Source organism: Miniopterus natalensis, chromosome 10, assembly GCF_054644295.1.
Source record: "Miniopterus natalensis isolate mMinNat1 chromosome 10, mMinNat1.hap1, whole genome shotgun sequence".
In the NCBI taxonomy this organism is placed as follows: domain Eukaryota; kingdom Metazoa; phylum Chordata; class Mammalia; order Chiroptera; family Miniopteridae; genus Miniopterus; species Miniopterus natalensis.
The window spans coordinates 75,662,864-75,681,748 of NC_142090.1; the positions used below are offsets into that span (position 1 = coordinate 75,662,864).

An 18,885-nucleotide genomic window follows, 5' to 3' on the forward strand; every position below is an offset into this window, starting at 1 on the left:
ATGGAAATACCTGGGAAAAATGATTCCTAATTGTTAAAACTTTTTTTTTTTTAAATTATAAAAGCAATGCAATGTCATGGTTATAAAAGAATTCAAGTAGTACGTGAGGGTACAAAGTAAAAGTAACTCTCATCTTTTCCCAGATATATCACTATAGAATTTTTAATTTTTCTGGAAATCTATTGAGTGTACATGTAATATTTACACATATTTTTTGAAAAATGAGAATAGTGTTTCAAAACCTTTAAAAAATTTAAGAATACCTGGGCATTTTGCAATATGAGTACACATGCAGATCTTTCTCCTTTATTACAAAAGCTGTGTAGTGTCTCTCCTTTTATTTAACAGCTATATAAAATGTAATCATTTTTAGTTGTGTACATCCTTAGCTATTACAAGCATGTTGCAGTAAACATTTTTATACAGATATCTAGACACATAAATCTGAAGCATAAATTCCTCCAAGTGCAATCGCTGGGTTGAGTGTTAAAATTTTCAGTTATTTTCAAATTGTTTAAAAAAATTAATAAACCAACAATGTATGATGTATACTACTATTTGTAATGGCTGCATAGACTTTCATTGTGTGTAGGATATATCAATTTATAATAAATTCTCATATTTTTAGACACTTAATTATTGTTTATAGTTTTAATATTTAATTGAATTCCTATAAAGCTAAACCCTTGTTCCTACCTGGTAATAATTTTCTTAGCAACTCATGAGAATAAAATTGCTAGATCAAAAGCCATGTGCTGTTTTTTTGTTGTTTTTTTTTTAATATGTCTTTATTGATTTCAGAGAGAGGAAGGGAAAGGGAGAGATAGAGATGCTGCAAACATTAATGATGAGAGAGTCATTGATGGGCTGCCTCCTGCACACCCCCTACTGGGGATTGTGCCTGAAACCCAGGCATGTGCCTTGACCAGGAATTGAATCATGATCTCCTGGATCCTAAGTCGATGCTCAAATGCTGAGCTACGCCCAGCCAAGCAAACCGTGTGCTTTTTAAGGTGTTTATGAATGTTGCAAAAATCTGATGAGAAAGGTTATACCACTTACAGATTATGTAAGTCAAACTGTTTGTGAATTTGCTGATTTTTCTAACCTTATCTAAATATTGGTGTATTGCTGTTTTTTAATCTTCAGCAATTTGAAAATTGATGAATATAGGTATTTGTCTTAATTTTTTTGATTGTTTATGAGTTGAATATTTTTTCGTATGCATTCTAGTCATTTCTTTTAAAAAAATTTCATGTTCATGCCTTTCTTCAGTTTTTTTTCCATTTTGGTTTGGGAGTTTTTCCTTATTGATTAGAAAAGTTCTTTATACTAAAGTATTATACCTATTTTTTCCCATTTTTTCCCTTTTGACATGGAAGCTGACAATATTATATAGTTAGATCTAATAATGTTATACTTACAAAGATTTTCTCCACCCCAATGTTAAATAAATAATCATTTACATTTCCTTCTAAGGAGCTAACAGTTTAAAAACCAAGAATGGGTTACACTTTTTCTGAGCTTATGTTATTTTTAGTACAGAGGTGAAAATAGGGAAGTTGAATAAACTAGACTTATTGAGCTCATAATGCCTAGTTAATATTAAAGGAAATAATTTTATCATGGCAGTTTTAACTTTTTAAAGATATTTTTAGGTTTAAGGGGTGCTTAATTAACTTTTCATTTCCCCAGTGCCTTATCTTCGCTATTTTCATATCAGCATTTTTTAAAACTAATCTTCAAATCTGTTCTGTATTTTCATAATATGTAATGGTATACTTATATACTGGTTATTTTTTAGGTTAGATAGGAAGAAACATCTTTTAACCAAATTCTTTGAGTTATGCCCTAGGCAGTGTGGCTCGGTTGGGTGTTGTCCGTGCACTGAAGGGTTGCTGATTCAGTTCCTGGTCAGGACACATGCCCAGGTTGTGGGTTTGGTTCCCCTGAAGGGAGCATGCAGGAGGCAGCTGATTGCTGTTTCGCTATCCATTGATGTTTTTATTTCTCTCCCTCTCCCTTCCTCTCTCTCTCAAAAAAAAATAAATAAATAAAAAAAATCTTAAAAAATACATAGTTTTGCGTTACAGAGAAGTTTTTGAAATTCTTTTTATTGTGATTATAAAAAATGAAGGTCAGTACTTCCAGCTGGAGAGATTTTGGAGGACAAGAGTTTTCAGTCTCAGTTTATCTAGGCTGTTAAAGCACTGGGTATGTTGCCTGACTTCCTGTCCTTCCTGTCTTTCCAGTGTGTAGGATTGTTATATAGGGACTCTAAAACAAAGTCATATCTTAAGTTTTTTCCGGACTTGATACTTTAAGTTCTGAATAGAAAAGCAATATTTAATTTAAAATTTTGGATTTGTTGAAATATGAGTAAAAATTGATTTGTTTTTTACTTGAATGTTTTAATTACAAATATATTTATCTGTCTTTCTTCAGGAAGATACATTTCTTTTAAAGGAGCAACTTCGTAAAGCAGAGGAACAGATTCAGGCAACTCGACAAGAAGTTGTCTTTCTGAATAAAGAACTTAGCGATGCTGTAAATGTGCGAGATAAAACGATGGCAGATCTACATACTGCACGCTTGGAAAATGAGAAAGTCAAAAAGCAGTTAGCTGAGGCAGTGGCAGAACTTAAACTAAATGCTGTGAAAAAAGACCAGGTAAAGCAGGTTAATTTTGAGTTTCCATTTTGATCAAAACTCATTAGAAGAGTGAGTTATGTAAAATAAATCAGGTCAGAGACCTGATTAAAATTTTAAATTTCCATTAATTAAGTTTCCATTAATTTTGTTTAGTCATTGAAACGTCTTGGGTTGATATTAATGTAAGCTTTAAGAAAACCTGTTGTAAGCAAATTCCTAATGGTTAGTAAAAGCTGGTCTATTATTATTAAACTTTCTGATGTCAGGTATATATTACTTTGTTGGAATTTCTTATTTACTAGCTGCATTAAAAGATATTACAGTTATTTAACGGAGTAATACTTGCTCCTCAGGAGGTGGGTTGTTCTTCTCTAGTTTTTTAATGAATCTTAGTCCTAAAAATATAAAGCTGAATTTATTAGGAGAGCTAACTAATATGGCCCTGTAGCCAGAACTCCAAAACAAATTTAAAAAGCCAGAAAGAAAGAAGTGAAAATGAAGTTTGAATTTACTACTGAGTTATGATAGAAAATGTTTATCATTTCTTAGAGGAAGTGTTTGTTTATTTTTCTTAGGAAAAAACTGATACACTGGAACATGAACTGAGAAGGGAAGTTGAAGATCTGAAACTTCGTCTTCAGATGGCAGCAGATCATTATAAAGAAAAATTCAAGGAATGCCAGAGGCTCCAAAAACAAATAAATAAACTTTCAGACCAATCAGTAAGTATAACAGAATTCATACATAGTGAAAAATTTCTCTCATCAGTATTTTTGTTTGCAAATCAAATTAATAATACTGAAAATATCCCTTTTAATATAATTTACCTCTGCTTGATTTCAAGTCATTGGCCTAATATTGTAATGATAGTTTTTTTTAATCTGGAATTTTTATTTGCTGGAGAACCAACAGAGGAAGCAAGGGCAACAGCAGGGGGGAAAGAAAGAATCCTTTTCTTCACCATTTCCCTCTAAGTTGATTAAATGTGTTTTTCACTTAAATATTCAGTACATGTTATTAAATCCCTCCTTGTGACATGACACCTGTCCTCGGGTGGGTTCACCATTGATGAGTTGTCATTGGTGAGTTCTTTTCTACTATTCACATCCACAAGATTAGGAAGAGTTAAAAAGCATTAGCTAATTGTCTTGTATTCCATTTGAGGGTGGGTAGGCAGATTTAATAAAATCAAAGATAATGCTTCTGTTTTGATGTCTGTGTGTTTTAATGTGGGTCCCCAAATTATGCTTAAATATAAGGTTTCTTATGTAATGGAGTCTTGAAAGTGAAGAAACATTTAAAACCTGAAGTTGAAAATGATAACAGAGTTCTCTTTTATAAAGACAGTTTTATTTGTTCTATACTGTATGGTATAGAGATTAAGTAGGAAGGCTTTTGTGAGAAAAATTTACACTCTTACTTTGACCTGCATGTATAGATTTTGGTTTTGGGCCTTTAAGTATATTATGACTTTGTAGTAGAAAAATTGTGAGATTTCTGTGAATGACTTGTTTTGACACAAAACCACATAAGGTTTCCTCTTTTGTAATGTGAGTCAAGTGATGCATGTAACTTTAGTCTTTGTTGGCCTTTAGGACAGTTAGCAGCTTTGTGGACTTTCAGGATTTCTTGCTATGATTATTATTTACATAATGGCTGAAGGGAGAAAATATAATTCATTTAACAGTTTATTGTTAACATTTAACATTTTGAATAGGCCAATAACAACAATGTCTTCATAAAGAAAATTGGAAACCAGCAGAAAGTGAATGATGCCTCAATGAACACAGACCCAGCTACTACTGCCTCTGCTATAAGTGTAAAGCCACTACTTTCTGCAGGTAAAAATCCTTTAGACTTCTTGTGTAGTGTCGTGCCTTCAGAAGTATTTATATTTACTTATTCTGCCTTGTTCCAAGAATACGAAATTTAGGGAGTTTATAGAAATCTTTATAAATGAAGGATGAGGCAAAGGGAAAGTAAGGGCCTAAAAGTAAGAAAAAGTCATGCATGTGGTGAATATATAAAATGTGAGTGTGAACTAATATTTATCTTCATGAAAATATTTACAAGTGTTAAATGACCTGGTGTTTGTAAGCTCAGGTGTGTATAGCTTTTGTGCTGTAGGACAAAAGCCAAGAATTGAATTTTTAATTAACATTCCTCTAAAATCTACGGAATTTTGAAACATTTCTGGCACTTCAGTTCTGTTCGGGGGAGTAACTTGTAAATCCCATTTGGTGTCTCTCATCTCTCTCTTTGCTGCTTTTGGTCAGTAGGGTACTTTTCTCATTAGTGTACTTGTTAGTGGATAAGGTACATTTTTCATTAGTTTATTAACTTTTATAGAACAGATTAGAGAGAAATAGTGAATACATGAACAACATGTAATTTGAATTAACTCTAGGTTTTTACTTGCATCTTTTTTTCACCCTGTGTTAATGATTTAGCAATAATGAAAGTAAATACTTGAGTATATAAAAGTATATTTTCTTGTGTAATGTTTGGGCAATTGCTGTCTTATACTTTTGTAAATTTCCTGTACTATTAAATATTTAATTAGGTTCAGCTGCTACAGAACAAGATCCTGTTTTATATTTCTGTACATCCTCTGTAGTTACCTACATGGCGTTGTACAATATTTACTTAATAAAGACCTAGTGAATAGTAATGAAGGACTGGAAAAATGATTTAAAATGTTTTTTCAAAGAGTATGGCTTTCCTACTTATCCTGTTCTATTCAGTTATATAAGTTTTTCTGCCATTTTAGAACTATTTTTAGCTAATTAAAAAAATAATGATCCTTCCGTTACTGAATGCGAACTTGGTTCTGGCCAAACTGACATTTAAAGAATTCTTAACTAGAGTTTATATTACCCTCCTTTGTTTGTTTAGTGTATGAATAGATATTTTAAAATAGATGTTTTTCTTCTTCAGTATTCCACATAGTATATTTCGCAGTATACTGACTGTTAAGTTACTCTGAACAGGGAAACAATAGGAGAAACTAATTTTTAATAATTGTATTTTCTGCCTTCTTGTAGCTGAGACAGATTGTGACATTGTAACAAAAGGGCAAGTCTGTGAATTGACCAAAGAAATTGCTGACAAAACAGAAAAGTATAATAAATGTAAACAACTCTTGCAGGTAAGCTAGCTACCTTTTAAGTGAAAGATTTATCAAATGTAATTGTTTAGTTTACCTTTATTGTTTTGATTTATGGGCGTCATAGGGTTTCTTTTTCATACTCATATACTGGTATTTTGTTTAGCTGGTGAGATGTTGAGAGGGGGTTGTTTTGTGTACCTTTTCATGCAGACCTGTGTGTAAAATCATGATCCTAAAATTACTTTCTGTTCACCTAATGTCCTTCCCTTGATAATGGGCAAGTGATTAATCAAGGTTGGATATTATTGTTTGTTTTCTTATTATAAGGATATATGGAAAATGTTTGAACTTTATAAAAGAGAAGTGCTCCTTTTAAACATTTACTGTAATAATAGCAAAGATTTCTTCCAAACCTTAAAGTGACCAGATTTGCAAAGTGGAAAAAGGGAACATTAATCAAATGAGTTTTGCCTTTACAGTGTTATTTATTTTGATTATTTTAAACTGTATTATTCAAACAATTCAGTTTTGCAACTTTCTTGGTAGTATTCACTTCTAGAGTACTTAAAGGACAAGGGAAAATGCTTCTCATTTTTACCTGATTTGGAGAAGGGAGGAAAAGCTTTTTTGTGTATGTAATTTTTGTTTGTTTAATTAAATATTTTTTTGTGCCTCTTTGTCCATGTGGAAAGGAGAGGGATCATTTTTAGAGCTGGAGAAGTTCATATATTAGTTTAAGGTTACTAGAAGGCTACTGCCTTCTAAATATTAATGTAATTTTTTAATCAGATTTTAAACTGAATGTTTATGTTGCTTCAGATGATCTTTCCTTTTATGGAAGTGTCCGTTTATGCTTGAGTTCACAGTAGTTGTTTATAATGAAAAATAGTTTAGCTCCTTAAGTATAAAACAATTCTAAGTGAATATTAAAAATCTCATCATGTAGTATTGAAAGGAAGATAGATTGTTCCATTGAAACTAAAAACTTTCTCAAGGTACATTATTTCTTTTTACAACTGTGTTGAAGTACAATTGAAATCCGATAAACTGCACATATTTAAAGTCTGCAGTTTGATCATTTTTGCTGTATATAGTTGTGAAACGTACAATGTCAGGGATTTCTTGTACCTATTTACAACTCATCCCTCCCTCTGACCCCATCCCTGGGAAACTTGGCTTGCTTTCTGCCACTACAGATTAGCCAATCTTTTGTACAGTTTCTATAAATGGAATCATATGTTCTGTACTCTGTTTCCTGCCCTCTTTCAGCATAATTATTTTGAGACTTATTCATGTTGTTGCTTATATTGGTGCTTAACTCCTTTTTATTGCAAGAGTTCAAATCTTTGCTATTTTAAAAATTGGGTTATCATACTGAGTTTAAGTGTTCTTTATTCTGGCTATAAGTACTTTGTCTCATATATGTGTAGTAATTATTTTCTCCAGTTTGTAGCTTGGCTTTTCATTTCCTTAATAGTATTTTTAAAAATTTTAATTTTGATGAAGTACAGAGTATCAGTTTATTTTTTTATGCTCTAAGAAACATTTGCCTAATTTAACTTGTAAAGATTTTCTCCTACCTTATCTTCCAGAAGTTTTATAGTCTTAGGTTTTACATATAGACGTCTTAGCCATTTTAAGTTTATTTTTGTGTGTGGTGTGAGGTATGGTATGTATAGTATGGATATTCAGTTGATTCAGCATTCTTTGATGAAAAGACTTTGTTTTCTCAGTTGACTTGCTCAAAGCATATTTTAAAACTTCCACCTTGAACAAAAACATTCAAAATGAAATTGGCCAATTTACCTTTTTGTCGTGTTTATAACTCCTACCTTTGTAATATTCTGGGTTATAGAATAGAGCAGTGTATATAACAATTCAACTTAGAAGTTGTCTTAGTTAGGAACCCCCAGAGTTTTATTCATCAATGCCTGGAAACAATGGCATTAAAAGTGTATCATTTTTATTACCTCCCTTTGCAAAAGTACTACAGGCTTATTGTGAAATCGTGCAACATTATAGAAATAAAGAATAGAGATGGTAAAAAGTACCATCATGATCCTGATATCTTGACAATTTTCTTTGTTAATTCCATTGTGTGCATATAAAATGATTTATTCAATCTTCCACTGACAGACATTTGGTTATTTCAGTTTTTATACTGTTAGAACAGTGTTATAATAAACATTTAGCATATACCTAAGTATGTTTGTGTAGCTATTGGCTCTATATGGATTTAAAATATATTTTACTAATTTACTAATTTACTAATTTCATTTAGGATGAGAAAACAAAGTGCAATAAATATGCTGATGAACTTGCAAAGATGGAGCTGAAGTGGAAAGAACAAGTAAAAATTGCTGAAAATGTTAAACTAGAACTAGCTGAAGTAGAGGACAATTACAAAGTAAGTTTAGTGTTTGTGTAATGAGGCATAGTTCCTGGTACTTTTGAAAATGTGTTATCTTTAATTTTTATCAGTCCAGTGTACATTTTTTAATGTACATTTTTAATATGGATAACTGGGATAGTATTTTGTGTATAAATAAAAATGTACTATGAATTTAATTATGTTGCATATAGTTCAGTAACTGAACTGAGAAAATAGGTACCCATATCCATTGCTATGTGGCTTTAATTCTGTGGATTCAGATGGTTATTAAAACTTTATCTCTTAATTATGCTTACTACTTAAAGATGAAAAGTGATCATTTAATTAGTCTCTTGTTCCCTTAAAAAGAAACATTGAGGTGTGTGCAAAATTATTTTAGGGCCTTGGCATTTTTGTGGGAGTGTAATATATAATCAGTAATTTTAAAAATTTATTTAAGAATTTTAAAATTTATCATCAAAGTGTGTTACTTACGATTGTAAGTGAAATATTACAGAACACATTTTTGCCAGTGTAACATAAGCCAACAAGCAAGCCCGAATGGTAAATGGTATTTGTGAGACTGTTAGAAGAAAGGTATTTTCCCCTCTAAGGAATAAAGTATAGTCTTATATATTCTAAGATATATATGTGTATATAATTCGGCATATTTTTGTGTGTGAAGTTCTAAATTATTTAACTTTCCTAAGTCATAACTAATTATACCTATAATTTAATTTTTAGATGTAATATTCTTAACGATACCAAGAATTATTTTAGGTTTCCCCCCTGGGGACTGGAGAGGGTGGCACATTACAGGCTAAGGTAACTTTACTGCTGGTCCTTTCATTATCTTCTGTCAGAATGAAATTTTGAAACTTTTATATTACTACTGTTTCTGAAATCCTTGTGGATATTTTCAGTGGCTAGCAACTTCACTTACTATTTATAAACCTGAATAATGAATTTATATGAAATTTTTATTTTTGAAGATTGACAAAAAATGATTTAGTAAGTACTTATTGAAGCCAATTATATATAAAGGACTATGTTAACTGTTAGTGTTCATATAAGTAAGTTACAATGCTATGCTTAAGGAGTTTATGAACTAGTAGGGATTGTTACAAGTGTAATGGTGATATTCACAACTCTTTCACATTCACAACCTATGTAATCATCTGTCAAACCATCGGGGAGCTAAATAATATTTTTACTTCATTAATGATAAAAATGAACATCAAGATTAAGCGACATATTTAAGGTTACAACAGCTGGTAAAATGGTGCTTGGCTTTTTGTTTTGTGCCCTTTCCTTTATTTTTCACTGTTTAGACACAAGCACTCATACCAGACAAGGCAAACTGTGATGAATAAGTCGAGGTACTTTAGGACTGTTTCCAATTGAATATTTAAGAGTTAGACATTATGGAGAAACTAGACCTTTGAAAGATCCAACTGGCTGGGAGGAGAAGCAGAGCTAGAAAAAGAAAGCTGCAGCATCCTAAGGCAACAGAAGCATTAGTGCAGGCTTGGAGGTCTGGAGAGGAGAGCATCGTCTAGGAACTGTTAGCCATCTTGAGTGATAGGACTTTCTTGTCTGTAGTGGAATAGATGAGACTTGAGAGACAGGTCAAAGCTGAATTTGGGTGCATTTTCTGCTTAGATTTTTCTAGGAGAAAATGGACCCAACTAGTGTAGGTCTTTTTGAAAATAATTTGGTAGCATAGAGAGGATTTATAGGTGGTAAAGATTTTTGAAAGTAAGAAAATGAGGTAGAAATATTCTTAGGATGAATTGATAAAGGCCACTTCCTTGGGTATCTTCCTGATCACTGAACATTGAATAGGACACGAGTTTATCAAGGAAACCTTTTAAAGACATGGGAAAAACCATTGAAGAGCAGTCTTTCTTGTATTTGTATCCATAATGCTTATGCTGTAATAGGTGAACAACGGGTGGGTGGTGAATGAGTGAGACTTACAAACTGAAAATTTGTAAGGGGAGGAGAGGAAGGGGAGAAGGGAGAAGTTTCTAACGTAATTTCCTAGCTTCACCCACAGTGGGCTCTGAGATTGATAATGTGAATTAACAAAAAAAAAGGAAAGTAGATTTTGCAGTGCAGAAAGACAGCAGTGAGACATGTTTAATCAACTTAAAAGGCAGATTGGAACTTAGGAAAGAAAGTGGAACATGAATTTGTACTTGTGATTTATTCCCAGTAGGGTGGTATTTGAAAGCATGGAAGGAAGGGAGTTTTCAGGGAGAATATAGTGAGGAGGAGCCAAAGAAGAAACTGGAGAATACTCATGTTTGTAATTGTGAAGAAGGGGACACAGAGCAGGAGAGGGTGGCAGTGCTTGTGCAGTTTCACATAAAACGGGAGACGTTTTAAGAGTAAGGGAAATGGGTCAGTAATGACAAGTGACTCAGATGCCAAAGATGATGAACCAAGGAAAACATGGATGTGGTAATAGCAGTTAATTTGATAGAATGGTATAAACTCTCTTGAAGTTTAAGGGGAGTAGATGATGGAAAAATTAATTACAATTTTTTTTCTTTATTCAGCTTCAGCTGGCAGAGAAAGACAAAGAAATAAATGGTCTAACTTCACATTTGGAAAACCTCTCCAGGGAGAAGGTATTGACCAATGCACTTTAAAAAATGTTTTGTATATAATACAGCTTTATGAAGAGACAATTTTATAGTTCACGTGAGGGTGTTTTTATAATGTTCAAATTTAGGAAAACGGTAAAAAAAAAATTAAAGCATATATAATGTATTCATCTGGTTTTCTTCTGTAATAGGAAACGTTTTAGAAGTTGTTGAATGATTTATAGCATACCTAACATTCAGTCTGAGCATACCTTTGTAATACAAAAGCTGCTTTTCTGTGGTCCTTTGTGGGGGGTGGATTACCATTTCCTTTTAGAAGTCTATAAAGATAAAACTCTTTTCATAATGCTACAATATGATTTTCTTTCCCCTCACTGTGTTACATTTGCACACTTGGTGAAAAAGTAGTGGTGGGGAAACTGCTTATTTATGTCAAGGCAGTGACACCAAAGAGCATTACTAGTGACTGTAGTCATCCCAACTGTGCATTCACAGTTAAAGAACAACTACTTTCATTTAAGATGACGAAACAGGAAAATAATTTTATTGAAGTTTGACCGTGGGTACGTCTTTTTAATATTCTGTGTGGTGAAGTGGGAAGCACCCCCAGTGCACTTCTGTTGCCTAATGAAGTACAGTGCCTATGTTAAGGTATAGCACTTGTGCAGTTATGGGAGTCGTGTGCTGAACTAGCTTTTTTTTCATGGCACATTATTTCTATTTTAAAGACTAATAAACAAAATTTGGTTATTCAGATTGGGGTATTTGTCAGACATTAATTTAAAAGAAGTGAAGTGAGCCTGTTACTTTAAGGAAAAACAATTGTTAGTATTTGTGCCAATAATAAAATTTAATCTTTTAAGCAAAACTAGAATTTTGGGAAACTTGTAGCTGCTACCATAAGCTTGAAACTTCCCAAGGCTTACAGACTTCTCTAATGAGGTGGGTGGTAATATGAAGACTGTGGTTTTTAAAAACTGTTTAGTGAAATGTGTCAGCCTTTGGAAGATCTACTTAATTCAGTGAACCAATCAATAGTCTAAGTGACCAATGGTAATATTCCAGAATGATACACGGTTAAAAAAAAAAAAAAAAGCAGCCATTCAAAGTGCTAGATAGACCTCAGGGTTGGATAATGTTACTGTGATCGTTGCAAAATTCTGATTTTTCAAATCCATCACTCCTCCCTATTTGCCCCTTGGCATTCTATAATGAGGAAGAACCTTTCTTTGCCCTCATTTGTGTTCCAGCAACACTGACATCAATCAACTGGGTGTACTACAGTTCATCTTTGACACCAACTATTTGAGTTACTGTAGACCCAGTTAAGGGTTCAGCCCCTTGTGCCCCCTTCTCCCCTTCGATATTTTGCTAGAATGACTCTCAACCCAGGAAAACACTACTTATGATTACATTTTATTATAAAGTTTTATTATAAAGGGCACAACTCAGAAACTGCCAAGTGGAAGAGATGCATAGGGCAAGGTGAAGGTGGAGTGCTGCAGAGCTTTCATGCACTCTCCAGGCATGTGGCACTCTTAGCCCACTGATGTTTTCATCCATTGGAAGCTCCCCAAACCTTGTGTAAGAGTTTTTAATCTGAGGTCTCAGTACACAAGTATGATTAAATCATTGGTCAAATGATTTAACTCAGTCTCCACTTTCCCTCCCATCCCTGGAGGTGAGGGTGAGTGCTGAAATTCCCAACTCTCTATAATCATATGCTTGATCTTTCTGGTTACCAGCCCCTCCCATGAAACTATCTGAGGGCCTACCAGTAGTCACCTTATTAGCATGAATTCAGGATGGTTGAAAGTATAGTTATGAACAAGACACTCCCATGATTCAGTAAATTCCAAGAGTTTTAGGACCTGTGCCAGGAATTGGAGACAAAGACCAAGTAGATATTTTTATATCACAAAGTGTGTGTGTGTGTGTGTGTGTGTGTGTGTATATGTATTTTTATTTATATTTGGTGTCTGTGTCTATCCATCTGTCTCTGTCTACCTACCTACCTACCTACATTCCTGTCTTCCATAAACTTTTTAGTCAATGGATAAGAATTTGTTACTGCTCTTAATTTGATATTCACATAGTCCTAGATTTGGTTAGGGGGGAGCACCTTCAAACTAGCTTCTGATATGCCCTAGTATCAAAAGAATGTTGTTGGTCTTTCGAGCACTTCATTTCTTTCCAGCACTGCAAGATAGTCTAGTTTATCTTGTACATTTCTTACCTCATCTTTGGAATTGGCCATTATTTTATAAGAGAGAAGCTCTAGTCCCACTCCGAAAGCAGTTATTTCCTCAAGGAGTTGTGATTCCTTATTAGTAAGAAATGGTATTTAGAAACCAAGACATGGGCCAAGGTGTGCACATTATTACCGGTGTTTATTGCTTCTAGGTTCTTTCAGTGGACAGAACTAGGAAATATTTACATTTTAGGTTTCATGAGTTGTAGTCCAACTTCACAGGGTTCTTCCTTGCCTTCCTTGATTCCTATTTGTGCTCCCCTTCCACAGTGAGAATCCTGGTGCCAATGTCAACACATCAATTTATTTGCTAAATCCAGTAATCCATATACAATAGTTTCAGAATTGCTAGGACTATACCGCTATGAAAAGGAAACCTAATAAAAGGATTCAAGATTGTTTGCAGTTTTTTGTTTTGTTTTTGCCCCCTAGGCTGTCAGTGTATTGTGTTCACATGTTATTTGGTATTAGTTTTCTCTCTCCCTCCCTCTCCACACTGTCCCCCCTTCTCCTTCTCCCTTTCAGTGTGTGGTAACATAAAATGCAAGTGGATTAAAAAAAGACTCCTGTAATTAAACAGTGGATTAAAGATAATTAAAGCAGTAGGAACACAAATGATGAGTAAGAAAATAATTTTTATTTCTGGTATGAGTTTTGGTCAGGTGTATTTTTGTACATTTAAAACAATGATGATCTAATCAGATATGATAAGAAGTTGGATATGCATATTCCAAATGCTTAAGACAGTTTTTTGAAATATGTATTTACTTTTGTTACCAATGCTGGGGTTCTTGGTTTCCCCAAGATAGAAATCAAGAGGAGGCTCTAGGTGAATTCCCAGACAGATTTTATTAAGCTTTTGCTTGAGCACAAGGGTAGCAGCACAGAAAAAAGGAATGTCTTCTGAACTGGCTCAGGGGCTGACTCTGGTTGGCTTCTTTTATAAGCTGGGGACAAAGCAGACTTTTGTGAAATGATGGGCTTTTTGAAAAAGGCAGGCTTGAGAATTTCCCATGTCGGGCAGGGTAGGAGAAGCAAGCAGCTGGAAGATAAAATTCTGCAATTAAAAAAAATTTTTTTTTTTGAGCAAAGAGTGGAGGGGTGGTGACTCACGTTCTTGTGGTTGGCTTATCCGGGTATTTCTTCTGGCCATCTGGTGTCCTGGGGACCCTGGGCCTAGTTCCCTATGCTGTCTCACTTTCACACTTGTTAATAAGAAACCTAACCCTTATGTGCTTAGAGATAATGCTAGAAACAATTGAGATACTTTGTGTTTTACATAAATAAGTATATAAAATATAATTTATACAAAATGTTATATTTACATGTTTTATATATTTATATATTATTTTGAAGTTTCATACATGACTTTGAAAGATAGACAGTCCTGAATGATTATAACCATTTGTACATTTTGTTGTGGTATAAATGGCTGAAATCACACACGGAAGACAATATAATGACTGTATTAACTATACTGTGTGACAAATTGCCCCAAAACTTGGTGGCTTAAAACATCAATTTTCAATCTTTTTTCATTGCATGGCACACATAAACTATAATTCTGTGGGACACCAAAAAATGTATTTTTTGCCAATCTGACAAAAAATAGGTGTAAATTTGATTCATTCACATCAGATGGCTGTTGTTGTGTTGGCTGTTGTAATTTTTTTTTTTTTGACAGTATAAGGGAGAGGTCAGTGCCCCTGACTTAAATAGTCAGGTATTGCATGTTTTAAAAATTCTTGTGGTACACTGGTTGAAAATCGAGGATGTAAAACAACATTTTTTTATCTTAGTTTCTCTTTGTTGGGAATCCTAGTGTGGTTTAGCTGGGTCCTCTGGCATTAGATCTCTCACAAGACTGCAATAGTCAGGGTGTCAGTTGGGGTTCAGTCACCTCACAGGTGTAGATCTGCTTCCAAGCTCACTGAAGTTGTTGTCAGGATTCATTTACTTGAGGACTATTGGACTGGGGGCCATGCGTCCTACTGTGCCATCTTCCATGAGGTCACCCCTTGCCTCTATTTTTGACTCAAGTAAAAAATTATTTAAACCACTATAATCAGGGTAACCTTTAAAAATGTAAAGCTGATCATACCCTTTACTAATATATCTGTAGATGACACAGTTAACGGTACAGCAACTATGGCTGTGGTTTTTTTGCCTACATTCATGATCACAATGCTAAATGTCAGTCAGAAGTTAGTGAAAAGATAAAAATTATTTTCTCCATCTAAGTTCATGGATCGCCTGAATTTTAAGCATGGACCCTTGTGGGGGTTAGGGGGCATTGTGAATGCAAATTTAAGAATCTTCTCTCCCCCGGCTGGGTGTGGCTCAGCGGTTGAGCATCGACCTAGGATCCAGGAGATCAGGGTTCGATTCCTGGTCAGAGCACATGCCTAGGTTGCGGGCTCGATCAATGACCCTCTCATCATTGATGTTTCTATCTCTCTCTCTCCCTCTCCTTTCCTCTCTCTGAAATCAATAAAGATATATTAAAAAAAAAAAATCTTCTCTAAGTCAAGAATTCAGTTTCCAATTTGCCAAACAACCTAACTAACTATCTTGTCCATGTCTCTTTACCCCGCCTCCAGTTTCCCCCATGAGAAATCAAAGCTGCTTGTTACTGGTGCTTTTCTTTACTCTGCATCTTACTTCCAGAGGTTTTATGCATTTTTTATGGTAGAGGAGAGGATATTAAGTTAGAGTCAACTCTTTATTAGGTCAGAACTCTGAAGTTGCTTGACTGTACCAATGCATGCATAAATCTTTGATGAAACCCTTGACTCCATTTAAGTAGTTTATTGCTTGCTCACAGAACTTAATCGTACTCCTCTAATTATTTTGCCTAAACTTTTGTAGAAGTATTTTATCATCTGTAACTTTTTTGCCCTTTTTCTGTTTTCTTGAATCATCTTTGAAATATTTTTTTAATTTACTTTCTCCTCTTTTCTCTAGTCACATTGCCACTTTCACAATTCTGAGTTACTATAAATAGCATGTTTGGGGTTTTTGAATCATAGCAGGAGATGAGGAACTGTTGTGTTTAAACACTCCCTGTATTTCTCAGTAGTCCTCTGACACTTGGAGAAGGTAGTTCCTCAGGGTTATTAGTGCTGGAGCTGATGAGCAAATTAGGTCAGTCCGATATCATGCTCCTCCCCTCCTCCCTGCTTGTTTTTAGTTTCACCTATTCCCGGTGTAGCTTTGCAAAGACCATTTTACTATGTTGTTGTTCACAAACTGTTAGGCCTGTTGTAGTAAGCTGTGTGGCATAGATTTGGCACATCTGGCCTTCAGCCTGTGTCTTTCCGTATCCGTCACTTGGCAGTCCTGCAATATGTTATTCCATGTCTGCTGTATTCTTCACACCTCACCCAAGGATACGGTTCTATTGATTTTTAGAGAGAAAGGGGAGGGAGGAAGTGTATGGGTGGGAGGGGGAGGGAAGAGAAACATCCATTGGTTGCCTCCCATACATGCCCCAACCTGGTTCGAACCCACCACCTTTTGGTGTACTGAGACACCTGGACAGGCCAGGAGGAAGTTTTAATTCCTGTATCTCTTCTCAGACCTAAATTGACTTGCATTTTTCATGCTTACTAGCTTTGCTCTCAAAGATAATGAGTTAACTCTGTTTTCAGGTTACTTACTCCATTTTAAGGACATTTAGATAAACATTGGTTATCATAGAGTCTCATCTCAACTCCCAAGGGATGGCACCAGCTTAATTTTACTTTACAGATCAAATTTTTTATTCTTACATCCTTTGCCAATATTTCTGGGTGTTTTTTTGTTTGTTTTTTACAGCTTTATTGAGGTACAGTTTACATGTAATAAAATTCACCCATTAATAGTGCAATTTGATCAATTTTGGCAAATATATAGTTCTGTAACCACCATTACATTCAAACTATAGGATATTTCCAATACCGCACAAAATTTCTCATGCCCATTTGGCAGTCTACTCCTCCAGCAACCCCCAGTCCCAGACAATCACTGATCTACTTTCTGTTACTATATACTTTTACCCTTTCTAGAATTTCATATAAATGCAAGCATGCAGAATAGATCTACTCACCAGTTCATAGACATTAATTCTTTTATCAGCTGATGAACATTTGGATTATTTTTAATGTTTTGCTATTATGAATAAAGCTATGAACATTCTCATACAAGTCTTTGTGGACATATGTTTTTATTTTTCTTGAGTAGATGGAATTGCTGGCTTATAGATAAATGTATGTTTTTAAGAAACAGCCAAATTATTCTCCAGTATGGCTGTACCATTTTGCATTTCCACCACAGTGTATGAGCATTCCGTTGCTCCATAGCCTCATCAACACTTGTCCGTTTTTAATTTTTAGTCATTCTGGTGGGTGTGCAGTGTTACCTTATTGTGGGTTTAGTTTTAATTTCCCTGATGACTAGTGATGCTGAGCATCTCTTCATGTGCTTATATAAGAATCTCTATTCATATATATTCTTTTGTGAAGTGTCTGTTCAGATCTTTTACCTATTTTTTAATTGAGTTGTTTCTTTCTTGGTTATATTTGGTTTTAAGAGTTCTTTATATATTCCAAAGACAATTCCTTTATCTTATATTTTGGAAATATATTCTCCCAATTTGTGGCTTACCTTTTCATTTTTTAAAAATATCTTTTGAAGAGCAATAGCTTCTAATTTTGAAGTAGTCCATTAAAGCAATATTTTTCTTAGTGGTTCATGCTGTTTGTGTCCTATCTTAAAAAAATTTTGCCTAACGCAAGGTTACAGATTTTCTCCTATTTTTCTTTCAGTAGATATATATAGTTTTAGCTTCATTTTTAGATTTATGATGTATTTAAAATTAATTTTTGGGTATAGTATATGTAGTCAAAATTTGTTTATTTGTATACAGATACTCAGTTTTTTTTTTAGCATCATATATTTAAAAGGTCATTTTCTTGGCACTTAGAAATTTTAAAATACATAAAGACCATGTTTTATTTCCACTGAGTTACTTCTGCATCTTTGTTGAAAATTGACTAAAAGTATGTGTATATTTTTAGACTTTGTTCTGTTAATTAAAAATATTATTTCTATCAGGTGAGCAAATTGAGGCTTACAAGTCAAATATGTCTTGTTGCCTGTTTTTGTAAATAAGGTTTACTAGCACATGGCCATGCCCATCCATTTAGGTATCATGGTAGTAACAGCAGAGGCAGATTTGAGTAGTTGTGACAGAGACTGTGTCCTACAAGTTTGAAAATACCTACTGTCTGACACTTTATGGAAAAAGTTTGCCTATCCATGATCTATGAGCTTATTAGTTTTCCAGTCCATGGATGTGGTGTATTTTTCTATTTGTTGAGGCTCTCTTTAATTTCTCTCAGTAATGTATAGGCCTTGCACATCTTTCATGAAATTTATTCCTGAGAAGTTTTATCTATCGATGCTAATAAAGGGAATTTAAAAAATTTTTCAATTGTGGTGCTCATATGTAGAAATGCGGTTGATTTTATATATTGACCATGTATACTGTCACCTTGCTAAATTCACTCATTCTCCTAATTTTTACAGATTCCTTAGGGTTTTCCACATATATGATCATGATGTCTGTGATAAAGATGGTTTTACTTCTTCCCTTCCAAATCTGTCTGCCGTCATCTTAACCTTGCCTTAGTCCACTGATTAGAACCTCCAGTGCAGTGTTGAGTGGAAGTGGTGAGAGCAGACATCCTTGCCAGTATTGACCTTGGGCGGGATTATTTAGTTTCTCACCAGTAAGGTTCACTATAGGTTCTGTAGATGTCTGTTATCAGGTTAAGGAAACTCCTTTTTAGTTCTGTTTTGTTGAGATTTAAAAAAAAAAATCATTAATGACTTGAATTTTGAAAAATAT

General features: G+C 34.1%; 1 protein-coding gene across 2 annotated transcripts in view; it reads left to right on the top strand.

Moving 5' to 3' along the window:
• Positions 1–18,885, top strand: part of TAX1BP1 (Tax1 binding protein 1) — a 58,615-nt gene that overhangs the window by 30,505 nt on the left and 9,225 nt on the right. For both annotated transcript variants that reach the window (XM_016222272.2, XM_016222273.2), the window contains exons 9-14: positions 2,446–2,670; positions 3,228–3,374; positions 4,370–4,493; positions 5,697–5,800; positions 8,043–8,168; positions 10,697–10,768. In XM_016222272.2, the coding sequence (XP_016077758.2) occupies positions 2,446–2,670; positions 3,228–3,374; positions 4,370–4,493; positions 5,697–5,800; positions 8,043–8,168; positions 10,697–10,768 (798 nt within the window). The remainder of the gene's footprint in view (positions 1–2,445; positions 2,671–3,227; positions 3,375–4,369; positions 4,494–5,696; positions 5,801–8,042; positions 8,169–10,696; positions 10,769–18,885) is intronic.